General features: G+C 44.0%; 1 protein-coding gene across 1 annotated transcript in view; it reads left to right on the top strand.

Moving 5' to 3' along the window:
• Nucleotides 1–16,606, top strand: part of MAP2K5 (mitogen-activated protein kinase kinase 5) — a 1,242,853-nt gene that overhangs the window by 268,618 nt on the left and 957,629 nt on the right. Inside the window, exons 5-6 of the mRNA XM_069222863.1 lie at nucleotides 6,087–6,127; nucleotides 16,336–16,403. Coding sequence (XP_069078964.1) covers nucleotides 6,087–6,127; nucleotides 16,336–16,403 — 109 coding nt within the window. The remainder of the gene's footprint in view (nucleotides 1–6,086; nucleotides 6,128–16,335; nucleotides 16,404–16,606) is intronic.

Genomic DNA, 16,606 nt, shown 5'->3' with positions numbered 1-16,606 from the left:
GGTTTGCCTTTTGCTCGTGCCCCCCATGCTGATATTTTCCTCCCAGACCCACTTTTCAATTTTTTTTTATTTTATTTTTTTTATGTAATTATTCTTTGAAAAGGACCTGCAGCTTCGCCCTGCTTCGGGATGTCTTCTTTTGGAACACCACCTCCTTCTTGCAGTGTCATCTTGTCCCCTCTGCAACTCCTCTCTCCGACTCACTCACTCCCTGCTTCAGTTTATTTATTAATCAACCCAGAGATGCAACATTTGAAAACAAATCATTAGCAAACTGCTAGAGTTCCTTTAGATTTTTAGCAAATTGTGAAATACACCACATATATGTATTTTTTTTTTTAAATTTACCTTTCTGAGATGGACATCCACCATCTTGGAATGGCCGATTAAAAATTAATTTAAAAAATGGCTACCACCTATGTGTCTGTGCCCATGGGACAGCCAACTTTGAAAGGATTTTCTTGAAGGGATAAGAGAATCTATTCACCATTGACCACAGCAGATGCTTACACATCCATGACAACCATTTTGAATGGTTTTTCATATGCTTAAATGTTATTTTTTTCTCTAGCTGGCTGACATACATAGCAACCATCTTGGGGATGGAAAAAACAAACATTGGCAGAACCAGTATGTCTTTCAAGCACAAACTATTGGCTGTACCAATGCCTGTCACCGGTTGGCTATGGCTATGAATGAGTGGAATAATCTGTTTTGTTACTCGGATAAGAATCTGATTACTTACCTCAAAATGTTGTGTTTTACCTTGTTAGAATTTACTGACCACTGAAGTAGCATCCTTTTAGATAGATGCCTGTGAGCTAGAGCAATTAGAAGGTCCTGTCTGATGTTCACAGCCGTAGTTTCTTTACTTCTCTTGGGTCTGAAGCCTGGCTGACCCTCACAGATTAGATTGTGGTGTTTTGAATAATCCAAGACCTGTCTGGTCATTTTTCCATAATATTTGTCTGCGTTTAGCTGTGACTGTCTTAACACTGGGAGATAAAATACCCGCTTCAAGAAGGCTGAAACTCCTCCCTTTAGCCTGTGAGCAATCACAATGTCAGTGGGCTCAGGCTTGACTAGATATCTTTTCATGATGCTGGACATGGCTTCACCAGCCATTTTAAGGCTTTAATCCTAGTTGCTAGAATTGTTACCTTTGCTGTTCCGAGAATTTAAAAATCAATAACGTTGGGTTTGATTCTAGTAGGTAGATAAGAAGAATGTGGGGATGGTTTGCAGCTGGACTTTCCTATTTGACAATCTTTGACTGATAGAAGGTCCTTGTGATGTTATTGAGTTGCACAGTCTGTTCTTTCAGTGCTTTTGGATCATTCCATTCCATAGGATGCTGTATATTTCCATCAGTTGGTTAGTGGCCTTTGCGCAGTTGGAATATAAAGCTATTTTGGTGTACTGTGTGCTTTATAATATCCTGCTCAGTGGATTTAACACTGAGGTCCTCATTCTGAGTTTGGCGATCACCTGACCGCCACGCCGGCGGCAGTGTTATGACCGCCGCCTGATTGGTGGTGCAGACTACAATATAATGAGTAAGGCGGTGAACTCAACGCAACACAGACAACTCACAGCCGACGAGCAGCATCCAGTGGCGGAAGCCAACTTCATGCTGGCAGAAGCCAATGTCCTGCCCACCATATTCCGAGTCACCACACCGCCAGGATATACGGCGCGGGCTAGCCACTACAAAAATCCTGGCGGAAACAGAGAGTACAAAATGAGACACCCACCTCCAGGCACAAAGACGTGTCCGCTGCCGCCATGGCAAATGAACTGCTAGTCTTCCCAGCGTTGTATCTCGCCATACACCTTCAGGACCACGGACAACAACGAAGATGACAACCGTAAGTACGCCTAGCACAGAGGGGAGGAAATGGCATTAATATACTCCCACACATAACACACATTCCTCGCACAGACAGCGGAGGCCACTTACAGGCACACACATTATACGTCAATGCCAGGTACCCAATACACACACAAAGCTGTAGGGGTCGGGTGCTGGTGGCCTCTGGGTCCTCCTGCTGCTCCTCCATTCCAGTAGCAGGTGCCAGTGTTGATGGCAGTGGTGTTGCCTGACTACTGGATGGGGCTTGCTGTTGGGTGAAGGATGTCCGCAAGATATTGTTCAATTCCTTGAACTCCCCTAATATGGAGACCATGGTGGCATTGAGAGCCTGCCACTGCTGCATGGCCTCCCGGTGATATTCCCCCTGCAGCCTTTGGGTGTCCTGCAAGGTGGTAAGTATCTGGCACATCTTGTCCTGGGTTTGCTGGTAGGCTTCCAGGACTCTGGAGACTGCCTCCTGGCCAGTCGTGTCCTGTACGTGGCTCGTTCCTTGGCCCACAATTGCCCTCCCTCGTGCCCTTACCCCATGTGCCCCTGGTGCAGTGTGCCCCCTCCCACTGACACCTGGGCCGTCATTGTCTTCAGTTTGCACCGTAGACTCCTGCCCCTATCCTATGGGGTACACTGATGTTTCATGTAACCTTGGGACAGAGGAGAGCCCATGGGAAGGTGGGCTCTGCTGCTCTGCTGTACATTAGCTGCCACAGGGGAAGTGATTTCAGTTGTGGGCAGGGTGAGGCTTGTGATGGTGGACTGACCACTCATGTCTGATGGTCCAGGTTTGTCGTCCATATCCAGACTTCCAAGGGAGTCCACCCCTATGGGAACTGCTGCCAGGCCTGGGCTTTCTGTCACTGGGCTCCTCCTCCGTGTGGCAGCACTTGGGAGACCTGTGTAGTGAGAGGTATTGTGTCAGATGATGGTGTTTTAGCAGTGACACACACATGGTTGTATGCCATCATTGACTGGATTTGCAGGGCAGTAATGGCATTGACAGATACCAGTCCACTGCTTGTGTTACCATCAGTGGAATATTGCAGTGGGCCTATTTTGGAGAATAGTTAATGTTTGTCTTGCTACTGTCATTACCATGTACTGATGTGCATTTCTTATACTTAATGGTGATGGGGAGTGACATGGTTTAATATGCAATTGCAGAGATGTGAAGTGGATGTAGCAGTCATGCAAGGTTAGGGAGTGTTGCATTGTGGTAGTTGTGGTACTTGCTGCAGTGTGGGGTTATCCATGCACTAGGTGGGCCTGTGAGGTAATAGTGTCAGTAGGGGGCTGTGACATGCAAGGGTGGGTATTGGGTTCATGGTGGGCTTGTGCACGTTGGGGTGGTGTGAGGGGGGTGAGAGGGTGGTGGGGTGCATGCTGTGCATGGGGACATTTTGGCTGGGGAGTACAGTTGACTTAACAATGTCCAATCTAATAGGTATTCCTGTCAGCCCTTCTGGATGTAGAATGGCCAGGACCTTCTCCTCCCACTGTGACAATTCTGGAAGAGGCAGTGGTGGCCCACCACCAGTCCTTATGACTGCCATTTGGTACATGGAAGCCAGGAAGCCATGGTCCGTACCTTCCTTCGTAGGTCATTTCACCTCTTCCTAATGTCCTCCCTTGTGCGTGGATGGTTCTCCACTGCATTCACCCTAATGACTATCCTCCGCTAAAAGTCATTCTTCCAGGCTATAGATGTCTGCTGGACCTGTGCTGCCAACAGTCGCAGCTCCATTCTGACGATTTTGTCAACCATTGCCCTCAGCTCCTCGTTTGTGAATCGTGGGTTTTTTGGTGATGTCATGGTAGTTATGTTGCGGGTGGGGTGTATGTTGTGCAGAGATGCTGGGTGTGCTGTTTGTTGGTGTGAGTTTTGGTAGTGGTATGTGCGTGAGCTCTGTGGTGTTTGTGTGCAGTGGTGTGTGGTGTGATGCGTATTAAGTGTGATGGTGCCTGTGATATCTAGGCGCAGTGCCTCCTTTCAGTGTGCTCTTGCCTCGCTCTGTCAGAGTTTCTGGTTGCAAAGGGTTCTTGGTATGTGTGGGGGGCTGTTTTGTAGTGCGTTGGACTGGTGCGTATGTGTCTCAGGTGTTGTGTAATGGTACAGCAATGTGGTGCAGTGTTCTGGTGGTGGTGGTGCCTCTTTTTCCCCGCGGTGGTTCGGACCGACAATGAATTGCCGCTGTGTTGGGACCGCGGTGCTGATTTGTGAATCGTTATTTGGCGTGCGGGATATTCTCGGCATGGCGGTGCTGGTGGTGCAGTCGCCTCCTTCACGCCATCGTTTTCACCGGGTGTATTTTGCCAGTTTGGGTGTATTTTGGGCAGTGTTGTGTGGGTGACTTGTAAGGCGGTGTTTTTCACACCGCCATCACTGGCGGTCTTTCGGCAGCCGCTTGCTCAGCGGTCTTCGGTAATGACAGCCAGATTCTAAATGAGTTTTTGCATGATTGTTGTGATGTCTGCATCATTGATGTCAATGTATAGCTTGGCAGTTGGAAGGTTTACTCTATTATAGACACTGATATAGAAGATTTGAATAATTGATTTAGTTTCGATCATTGAAATATCAACAGATATCTATGATGGGACTGATTCCATATGAACCTACTGAGTTCAACCAGAAAATCAAACTGTTTTTAAGTATATTTGTGAGTAGTGTTTTTTAGGTTATTTTGGCAGACATAAACGAAAAGACACTATGATGTGATTTTGTACTTAAAAATAATTTTTGCTAAGAAATTAAATGTTCTGTGCGATATGACTCGGTGGACATATGTTCTCTCTTGATTGAGTAGATCTAGTACAGGGTTGCTGCATGCGTCTTAAGATGCCTCCTAGTTGCAGGATTTTGATTTTGGAGAAGCTCTACCGAGTGTGTTGGTAATTGGCAGCGGAGAGCTTTTGCTTTAGATGCATCTTGTGATTATTATTTTTTCACACTGTTTGTTTGGAACTTGACTTTACCCACTTTATTGATCTGTTTTGTTGGAACTGGAGCCTTCCAGAGTTTGTTGCAATCCCCGGGGCCGTGTTTTCGGTTGGGAAGATGAATTCGACCATAATTGGTCTGGCAGTACACTTTGATACTTTGATGTTGAGTGTAAACATTAAATCCAGCCCTTGGTTGGTTTTGTGAGTGGGGAACGCACTGCGGGGCTGAAGCTTCTGGCTTTCCTCTCCCTCGCCAGCTCTATTGTTGGCCTGTTATCACATCTGACTACCCCTAGTTTAAAATCAGCTACAAGTTACATTTTCAGGAATGTATCTTGTCATACAATCCAGATTGAGGACTTGAGTTAAAAAGATGGAATTGTGCCTAGGGTGGGAGTAACAGCATGGTACTGTAGCTACGAATGATATTTGTGCCAGTCGTGAACCGATTTGCAACTCATTTAAAAGACGAGTGCGTTGTGTACCAAGTAAACAAGTATCTGTGTAGTCCGAGCATTTGGATGCACTAACGTTATTATACAGTCTTACCTTAGTTCTGTATTTTTGTTTATAGCCTTACAACCCACCGAAGTACCACACACTACATTTATCCAACAAAAAAGGCACCCTTTTGGCACATCTAGCATATAGAATTCACGCGTACACGCCTACATACACATTTCACAGCACTCAAGCATGACACAACACATTCATATCGCAAGCAAGTCCCTCTCAAACATAGGCATCTCTTACGTACATCATGCTTATATTATTTTTTTGTTATCAGTACCCACTTGTACGTTTCTAGTTTACGACGATGACCATGGCACAGTACGGGGGTGTGCATACAGTGTTTGATAATCCCGTTTTTGGCTTAACTTGAAATGACTTGCAATTTTGATCTTTTTTTTTTTTTTTAAATGAGGACTTTCTCTCCTGGTACCTTAGAGGGTTATTTTCCTTTTTGAGGCCCTTTACATTCTCAGTCTGAGCCAGATGTAAATAATGTACAAAAGATGACCGATGCACCGTTCCTCGTTGTTGCCGTTTTTTTTCTTTAATTTTTTTTTCTTTACTGATTTCTGCTGAAATGGGTATCTGAATTTCCGTGGAGGTTGGGAAGCGGCGTCAGGACTCGCCAGTCTCTAGGGGCCTTTCTCAATCATTCCTCGCTGCTAATTTCAGTGTCGCCCTCATTTCTTTTTAAACGATTGCTTTTGAGCGCTTTTCTGAATGGCTGTGATGTATGCTTCAATTTAGTCAATTACTGTTTCAGCCTGCAAGCCTCCGGGGAAGCGCAACATCCACGGGCTAAAGGTAGGCAGCCACCGCCGCCGCCAGGCGTGCACCTCTGTAATGTCGTGTTCTGTTTATTGAAATGTCACCCAGAATTTCCTCTTCTCTCGCACTGACTGGTGCAGGGTGCAGGAGGAATTGGCGAGTATTTGGGGGACGAATGATCAAGTGATGTGAAAACTGTTCTCTCGCTGTTTCTCACTTGGACCTGATGATTCACACTAATTGAGAACGGCCCTTTTTTGGAGCATTTCTGCAACTCAGGAGGGTCGGTTGCGTGCCAGGTTTTCAGTATTAGGACTGAAGGCCTGATTTAGATCTTGGCGGAAGAGAATACTCTGACTTAATACGTCCGTCCGCCGTATTACAATCTCTTTCTATATCCCTTTCTATATCCCATGGAGATCGTAATATGGCAGATGGGGGTTGTGACGTCGTATTCCATCCACTGAAATCTAAATCAGGCCTTTGGTCTTTTAAATGAGTTAAAATTTCGATTCTTTGAATGTAAGTGTATTTGATTTAGACATTCTGAAAGTCTGATCTGGGCCCGACCCTCCTGGGCTTGTTTGGGACCTCTACACCGTCAATAGGAACATTACGTGCACAAAACGCTATCCTTATTTAATTTAAATTCCTGTCAGATGAAAATTTCACTGATAGCTTGTGATATGAAAATACCACTGACAGATGTCCCGTCATAGGTATTTGCCACTGCTAGAACCCCACAGGAGTATTTTATTGCCTGCACACCTGTCATGCTCGTTACACTGATGGAACTCCACTGATGAGACATATATTGATGGAACTCCCCTGATAGGACATATACCGCTTCATCTCCCCTGATGGGACACACACTGATGGAACGCTCATCATAGGAACGTTCTACTGAGAGAAGTGTAGCCAAATGATTCAAGGCCGCGCCCAAAATATCACATGCAAACTGAACTAAGGGTATTCATTCACTGGAAATGAACAAAATACTCAGGTTATCTCATTGTACTGCATTACAGGAAAACATGAGTAGCCAGAATATTTAAGGCACGAAAAAGCCATACTGGCTGAATCTGAAGTTTTAGGACCATGAGGTGGAAAAAAACCTCCGTATTATGAGATGCTGGGTGTAATGACGGCAGGAAACAGCGTCGTAGTAATGCGGTAAGCTTTTATTCACGGAGCTCTCCTCTAACGCGGTGTCTTCTTCCCCGGTCAGCAAGCAACTGCCGGGCGGAAGAATCACCGCTAACATTCTAGGTTCGCGGCAACGATCGCACATCGTAGCCGCGAGCCACATCATAACACATCCCCCATCGTTGACACCCACAAAAGGAACCACAAATAACAACTGGAAAAACTATAACAACATAATAGATAACAAGTTAAAAACAAAGAAAAATCTATACACAAAGTAATTATCCTAACAATAGGCTTTAAGTAACATAGTCATTCAAGAACCCTGGAGGTCTCCTACATCTAGTAGTCCTGGGAAACCCCACAGTTCTAGGCGACACCACACTTGGAACACAAGTAGAAGCTCCCATGGAATCTGAGCAGGTAACAGGAGCGTCAATAATCACTTCACTCCTGCCAACCGCAGCATCGCCATTTCCACCATCAAACTGTTTCCTCTCGCCACCACTAGAACCGTTCAGATCTTCATCTTTCATCAACATATAACCACTACAATCATCACCCCTCCTTGCACATCCACCCTCCAACGCAGAGGAAAATTTTGCGACACGCCTGAAATTCCAACGTTGACCATTATCAAGCAAAACATGCCACCTGTGAACCTGAAGAACTCTAAACGGACCTAAGAACTTGCTAAACCCTTGTCTCGCTCTACCAGATTTGATTTTTACCCAATCACCTGGTTTAATTCTCTCATTGTCATCCCCTGTCTCATTGGCTGAGTCTCCATTGAATGCGCCACCACCACCCAACAATCTCTCCATCCATGCAGGTCTGAGTTTACTGACAGGTTTCCTACCCCTCATATCAACAAACGGTACTCTGCACGACGTTGTATTTTCTGTAGTTCGATATCCCCACACCAATTCTGAAATCACCGAACCAGCATCCAAACCATTTACCACAGCCAATTGCAGACCACTCTTAATCATGCGATTAGCTCGTTCCACAATACCATTAGCACGAGGATTGTATAACGCTGTGCGGGCATGCCTTATGCCACACGAGTTTAAAAACCCTTTCATCTCCACAGACGTTAATTGTGTGCCATTATCAGTAATCAACACTGACGGAAAACCCTCCTCAGAGAAAATTTCTCTCAGTACACTTATTGTAGCAGATGTCGTAACCTCTCCCATAAACTTGACAATAAGCCATTTGGAGTACACATCCACCATAACCAAGGCAAAATTCCTTCCTCTGCCAATGCCAGACAAAGGTCCAATAAAGTCCAAACAAACACTATGCCAAGGTTTGCCAGGATCAGTTATATTTCCACTAACTGACTGCTCTCCCACTCTCAACCGTTTCTCACTCTGAATGCACTCAGAACATCTTTCTACCCATCTCACCACATCATCGTCCATACCAGGCCACCAAAATTCCATTTTCAACCTTCTCTTGGTAATCGTTTGACCAAGATGACCCTCATGTGCAATATCAAACAAGCGCTTGCGCACCCCCATAGGCGGAACAACTCTTTCACCCCGCAGGATCATTCTTCCATCAACTTCAGAAAGCTCATCCACAACCTTATTGAAAGGCCGTACAGATACCGGGAGAGTACTATCTCTCCTCCCGCCTTTCCTTATTAAATCTACGACCCGCAACAAGACATCATCTGCTTTCATAGCCAAATCCCAGTCAATTTCCTTCACTGCTCCTTTACACCAATGCATAACCTCACCCACTGACGCAACGACTCCCTCTTGTTCATGCTCCAATACATTGTCACCATCCACTGTCTGCCACTCAAGAGCCAGACGAGAAAGACAGTCCGCTTGCACATTCTTCCAACCTGGAATGTACTCAATCTCGTAATTAAATTCTTGCAAACGGGACGCCAACCTAGCCAATCTCGCTGACCCTTTACCAGTCCCACCTGGTGACAATATCTTCAGCAATGGTTTATGATCAGAACGCAATGTGATGGTACTACCCCATATATATGTGCGAAAATATTCCACACCCCACACCGCAGCCAGAGTTTCACGCTCAATGACAGCGTAATGTCTCTCAGCAGAAGACAAAGTCCGAGAAGCAAAGGCAACCGTCTTCTCCACCGACCCATGCATTTGAGATAAGACGGCCCCAATGCCCACAGCACTCGCATCCACCGTGATTATTGTTCTTCTCTTTGTGTCAAAAGGCACTAAAATGCCAGCGTTGCATACATCATCCTTAATCAACTGAAAACATTGGTATTGCTCTCCTCCCCAGACAAAACTAGCCCCTTTGCGCAAAAGTACTTTTAGGCATTCTGTCTTGCTAGCAAAGTTCTTTACAAATTTGGAATAGTACTCAATCAATCCCAAAAAAGATCGTAATTGATCCTTGTCTTTGGGTGCTGGAGCCGACCTAATTGCCACCAACAGATCTTTTTTTGGTTTTACACCTTCTTGCGACAGTGAGTGTCCAAGATACTCCACCTCTGTCATCAAGAATTGACACTTCTCACGGCGCAAAGTCAAACCAGATTGCAATAATCTGTCCAATAACATCTTCAAAGTTATATTATGGTTCTCAATAGTTTCACCAAACACTAGAATGTCATCTTGGAAAAACAAGATATTGTCCAACCCCTTGAAAATTTGGTTCATCATCCTCTGGAACACACTGGCGGCAGACGCCAGACCGAACGGCATTCGTGTGAACTGAAATGTGCCCTCCATGGTGATGAAAGCAGGGAGGCCCTTCGAATCAGGATGAAGTCTAATCTGATGGTATGCGTGCTTCAAGTCCAGTTTTGAAAAGTACTTAGCACCCTTCATCAGTAGGACCAATTCATTAATGTTTGGCAAGGGAAAATTGTCTGTAACAATCATCTTATTTAGCCCTCTCAAATCCACACAGAACCTCAACTTCCCATCTCTCTTCTTAGAAATTACTACAGGTGACAACCATGCTGAGGCCTCCACTGGTTCAATCACCCCACTATCTAACATTTCATTCAAGAGTTCCTTTACCCCCTCTCTCACCGAGATTGGAACCTTTCTAACCTTGTGCTGCACAGGAACAGCACCGGGCTTCAACCTAATCTCGTGAACATAATCTCTCAACTCTCCCATCTCCTCTCTGAATACTCCTTTAGCCCCATTCAGTATACTAGCAAGGGAAACATCTTCGATTGCAGCTACCTGACTAGGGGCACACGGATTGATGACTATGCGAAGATCGTACTGGTGTTGCCAACCTAAAATAGGCGGACCTGATTCTGCCACATACACTTTGCCTAAGATCTTTCTCCCCTTGAACCCTATTTCAGTGAGCATATAACCTACGATGTCTATCTGTTCGCCCTGATACCCACCAGGATTAATGTCCTTTGGCAATAGTCTTGTTGAAGGCCACAATTTGAAAAATAAATCCTTAGGAACTATTGTATATAAAGAGCCAGAATCCACCATTAGCTCCACAGACACATTCTTAACCATAAATTCTGCCTTAGGTCTCTGCATCCTTTCTGCTCTCACCCCTGCTACATCCAACCCAGAAACACACAACACCCTTCCGAATTTATCACCAACGGTCACTTCGCCTGAGACATCACCAACCATGGCCACCTTTCCCTTTGAATACTCTTTTTCCCTACATACCCTCGCAAAATGCCCCTTGCGCCCGCACCTTCGGCACTCTTTCCCTAGGGCAAAGCAATTCTTGGACTCAGAGGTATGGTACCTGCTCCCACACTTGTTGCACCTCCCATTTTTAGATCCACTAGGTCTTTCCCAGGATGATTTACTCGTCACAGCCACATCACCCTGAACAGAAGATACCTCTTCAGAAGCCTTAACTTCTCTCCTCTCCATTTGTTTCATACAAAACTCTGACTCCTCAACCACCTTCGCAATTTCTATAGCATCCTTCAGCTTGGGATCCTTCGCTGCCCACAATCTTTCCTGCATTTTCTTACTCCTACACTGCACTATGAGCTGGTCCCGAATCAACTCCTCTGTCATCGCCCCAAATCTGCATTTGATTGAAAGCTCTCTTAAACGAGTGACAAACTCGTCCACAGATTCACCATCCCTTTGAGGTTGTGTGTAAAACTTAAATCTTTGCATGACTACATTCTCAGTCTTGGCAAACCTTATTTCTAGTCTCCTCCTTGCTTCTAAAAATACATCATCTATGGGTTGACCAGACTGATCAACAGCTTTAGGCAAGTACTTGAAGACATGCTGACCTTCATTGCCTAGGGAACTAAGTAAGACAGCTTTTTTCCTACTTGACGAGAATCCTAACCCGTCTAAGGCTTCAAGGTAATTATCGAATATGTCTATCCACTCCTCCCAAAGTATTGGCGGATTTCCAGATTGCACCAAAAATAAAGGTGGAGAGTGCACAGCAGCGGTTGACATTTCCATTGTGTGAACCTGTGCTCAGTCTCTGTAAAACACAAATTTGACGGTACGTTCCAAAGAAACTAAAAAAAAAAACACCCAAATCAATGTTCCAGGTATTTTCCAGAATAACACAATGTAGCAAACAGCAGGTTACAGGTGTGCCTATCACCGTAGAAGATACTTGTCCATGCAGTTCGTCGTGGCCAAAATCTATTTTGATTGAAGTTTTCCCAACACTCTAAGATGGCCGCCACAACACATAGTAGTTCGACGTATGCGCAAAGCAATTGAAAGAGAGTATTCCCAACTCTCTAAGATGGCCGCCACCAGTTTTCTATGACATCAACGCGACGTTGCCATGACAGCAAATCAACAGCGCTGACATTACCGAGGCCGATGCAGTCGTGTCGCCAAATCCCAGCCGGACTGCAACTTATAAATACTCTCGTTGATTAAACTATCGCTGGGAAGGCATAAACGCCATTCGTTATACCGCGTCTTTGATCCCACAACAAAAGCGGATCACAATGCAACGTTCGCGGCATCCGCGTTAAGAGGAAAGTAATCTGCTTGCTGACATCCTCGTCGCCAAAAGTGTAATGACGGCAGGAAACAGCGTCGTAGTAATGCGGTAAGCTTTTATTCACGGAGCTCTCCTCTAACGCGGTGTCTTCTTCCCCGGTCAGCAAGCAACTGCCGGGCGGAAGAATCACCGCTAACATTCTAGTCTCGCGGCAACGATCGCACATCGTAGCCGCGAGCCACATCATAACACTGGACTTGCCATATTAATGCATTTCAGGAAGCAAAATCTTGAAATACCAAATATAACAAACACCGGCAAGATTTAGTTATTAAAAAATGAAATTTTGTACCACTTATTCCATACTCCTGCTTGGTGACATAGGAAAGGCTGTGTTCAGAAACCAGGACACAGCCAACATGTGTTTCACCTTATGATGGGGGGGCGAGCCTAGGGCTTTTTCAGGACGATAAAGTAATTTACTTAAGGGTTCTAGGTCGGCTCATAGTGAACAGGATGGGAATCAGTGAGGTAACTTATTCCCTGATCTGCAGGTATTGGTCCAGGGAATTAAAAAAAATTCACACTAGTGGTAAGACAAAACAAGACTTGGCAAAGCCAATAGGTCTCGTACATGTGAGAGATTGAGTTTGGCATTGTTTTGTAGCTATACTGTACAGCAGCGCAGATGCTTTGCGGTGTAGCTGAACTAACTTTAAAAAGTGTTTTGATGCAGCGAGGACTAACAGTTTTTCTTTTTAAAAAATGCATTAGCGCTGGATGCATCATAGTCCTTTGTTATTAATATTTTTAGCTACTCTCCCATACAGCCTGGCTAAAAAATCATTACCAGAGTCAGCAATGCCCATGCTGTACAGCATGAACAAAAGGCAATGGCAAAGCTATTGTTCTCAAAGGCGAGACCTGTTGGCTTGTTAGGTCTCGGCGCAATAGCACTTTGATTCTGAGCAAATCAGGTAATCTCCCCATGCGTGGAAAAATAAATATATATTTGGCAAAAAATCCCATCACAAAGGAAGAAATTGCACCCATTCCCATAACTTAGTGAAGATACATTTGGAAACAAATAACATCTGCTGTCACAATAAAAGCAGACAACATCTGTTGTCACATTAAACATCCATTTCAGAGGAGACAAGCATAAGCAATTCAATAGGTCAGGCTTTAAAGGAATGTTTTATGATAATGTGAAGTTTTGCAAGTAGATAGCATGGGAATGGATGTGTATTTGTGTGGAAGTAAGGAACTGTAGAATAATATTGTGTAGGTTATAAATCGCCAGGTCGCAGTTGCACTGTCAAGCCAGACCTAAAAATCTATGTAGGTTAATGACTGCCCTTTTCCCATTTGTGCTGCTGCCAGAGAGAAATACAATAAATAATCTAGTTATCTACAACACTTTCATTACATTACAGTGTCATGTCTGTGCCCCTGAAAGATCAAGCTCATGCAGCAGGATAAATAAAAAAAGGATTACAGATGTGTGGAGGGCCAGCACATTTTTTGTGGGAGCACACAACTTCTACCCAATCAAAACATGTATTCCTGGCTCCCGACATGTGAGCGGAGCCAAATTCCCTCACTTGGTGATTCTTAATTAATTGTCTGGCGAAAGCTGCACTGTCAAACCTGAGCCTAAAACGGGCTTCTTTGAAGTGTGTTTGGCATAGTTAAATATATCTCCAAGTGATAAGAGGAACTACAAGGACAACAGAGAAGGAAAAATAAAATAAATGTACTGCCTCAGTCACAGCGAGATCAGTGGAAGGGCAGCAATCAAGCTGAAGCAGTATGTATTTTATGTATTTGGTCCATGCTTCAGCTGAAAGATGCTGGCCAATTAGAATGCAGCAAGTAAGACAGACAGTGAATCCAACAAATGCTAAGCAGTGGGCAGGCTGCAAGCCCCATGTTGTATACAACATCTCTCGCAAATGAGTGTGCAGTGGTCAAGACCCAATGAACATGTCCGTGTTCGGAAGGACAATAAGCAAAGTGGAATCTCTTTTTTCTGCTACACAGACCAAGTGAGATATTACGATCCATTATTCCTGTTGTTGAGCACAGCCTACAAATTGATGCCTGTACTGGACTTAGTATTAAAGTTTCTTATTGTCCTTCTGAAAACAGATTACTTAATTGCCTTGAAAAAGCCCTAGGCCTGTCTGCCACCATAAGGCGAAGCGTGATGGCCAAGTCCTCGTTCCTACACATAAACAGAATTTTTTATATAAACAAACATGAATAGGGAATATGTGCTATTAAATTTGATCTTTTAATAATGGACTCCCACTTGCATTGCATACATTTTGTATTTGAAGATTTTGGTTGATGACATGTATGTTTGATTTTTTTGTTTTTGTAGCAAAAGCACCATCCCTTTATACAGTAAATGTGCTTTTAGGTGTGAGGGCTTCAATCTAGTTAAGTGCATCTTCTGGCCACTGAAAGAACTCTATAGAAGATTGTGTATTTTAGGACATAGGAATATAGCCCTTCCTCTTTTGGAAAATAAGACAGAGCAGGTACGACAGGACAGGATTAACACAGGTATGGTGCAAGTATCTGGGTGAGGAATTAAATAAACTCTTGTGCCACACAACACCAGTTTATTCTAGTGTTTACATAGAGCAGCACCGACAAGTAGTATGAAATGCTTGGGTATCTTCAGTGTCGGTGATTGATATTGCAGATACCCAGATCTTTCTGAGGAGAGTACAGCTCATACTTCTTCTCTTTTGTTGTCCTGGTGAAACTGTACATATAAACAAACCATGCCACTAGTCTGACACAAGAAAAAAAACTCACTGCAAAAAACGACAAACCCAGAAGTGGGCGGGTGTCAGGATGTAGACCAATTCAAATGCTAGATCTTAGGATCAAGAAAGACATACTCAACACAAACATTAACAGATATATTCAAGTGAAAACCACATTTCCAAGCATAAAAAGAGTAAGATAAGTTATTGGTATTAAGCTAGAAAGCTCCAGAGAACAGCTTGACAGAAAGCAAGGAGTCAAAGGCTATCGAAAAGAGACTACCAGAGATACATTTTACAGGGACAACTCAGGTGCTTTGTTGCTGCCAGTTCGTCACAAGCAGGAAAGTAGAAGCAGCTGTTCTCCAGTGACCAGGAAACGGACAGAAACAAAGACTGTCTAACTGTCAAAAAATATGGAACCTATAGCACCCTAATAGGACAGGGGACATATGGAAATTGCCTATGCCTACAGGCACAGTAGACTGGGAGAAACTGGTAGTAATGATTAGGTACTAATGGGGCACACCCATTTTTACAGTTCTAATTTGTTAGAGTAAACTTGACCATGTTGAATCCACATTCTACTTTTGGTATAAGTTGCTAATTCTAAAGAGGTGCATTCATGTAAGTCATGTGCATGACCCTTCAGTTACATGAATGGAAACCTTTCAGATTTTGGCGAAACAGGCAATGTATAGCCCACACAGGAAATTATGCCTAGATAGCAAATTAATTGCTGTCTACAAAGTTGCCAGAGAAAATCCATGGATTAGTTGGTAACATGGAAGCTGAAGTAATGCTAGCTACACACAAGGTGCTGGACCGTAGGTTATGTAGCTTCAAAGCCAGCAGACAAAATGCAGTTCTAATTCGCCTTCATTCTACTCTCCATTAGTTGGAATACAGCTCTGTTTGGCAGCTAACGCAATTATTTTAGTCATAAGAACATCTTACTGTTAGAAATCCTTCCGTAGAAATGATCCACTGATAGATCTTAGCACATAGGAACACTCGCCACGCAGCTTACATTTCAGTTGTAGAACTCTATTAACTAAATATTTCAGTGTCAGCAGTCTCTTTATTCGAACATTTAAAAATCCACTGCGTTTATGAGAGCATTCTTCTCTGGAATTCATAATTTTGTAAAACAACCACAGACCTTTTGATCACTGGGAATTCAGTTTAGAATTAATTTCTAGTAAAAATAAAATACTACTAACCTAAATTGTGTTTCTAAGTACTTTGTAGGACATTGTGGCTGTCAACTACTGCCCTGCTTAGAACAGCACACTAATATCCTCCCTGTTTTCCAATGGCTTCCAAAAAAAAAGATAACAGCAAATCACACCTTCTGGGACCTGTAAAGACTTTTTTCTCTGTTGACAGGTGAACACTCGCTCTGGGTCCTCCAATACCAGCAGCCCAGCTGTCTCTGAAACTCTGCCCAGCAACAGGTGAGTCATTGGCTACTTATGGAATATGACTCATCAAGAAGGAGATTTGTAACAGTCAGTACCTCAGTGAGTTGGATGGGTGTTTGGCTGGGTACATAGCCTGAGTTCTCAGGGAGCAGTCCAGGTACAGTCTAACCGTCAGCCAATAGGTTGTATGTTCAGTGTCAACCCTTTGTCATTGAATGGTGTAGTCTAAACCTTGA

This window comes from Pleurodeles waltl, chromosome 3_1, assembly GCF_031143425.1.
Source record: "Pleurodeles waltl isolate 20211129_DDA chromosome 3_1, aPleWal1.hap1.20221129, whole genome shotgun sequence".
Taxonomy (NCBI): domain Eukaryota; kingdom Metazoa; phylum Chordata; class Amphibia; order Caudata; family Salamandridae; genus Pleurodeles; species Pleurodeles waltl.
This window is presented reverse-complemented; position numbering and strand designations above follow the sequence as displayed.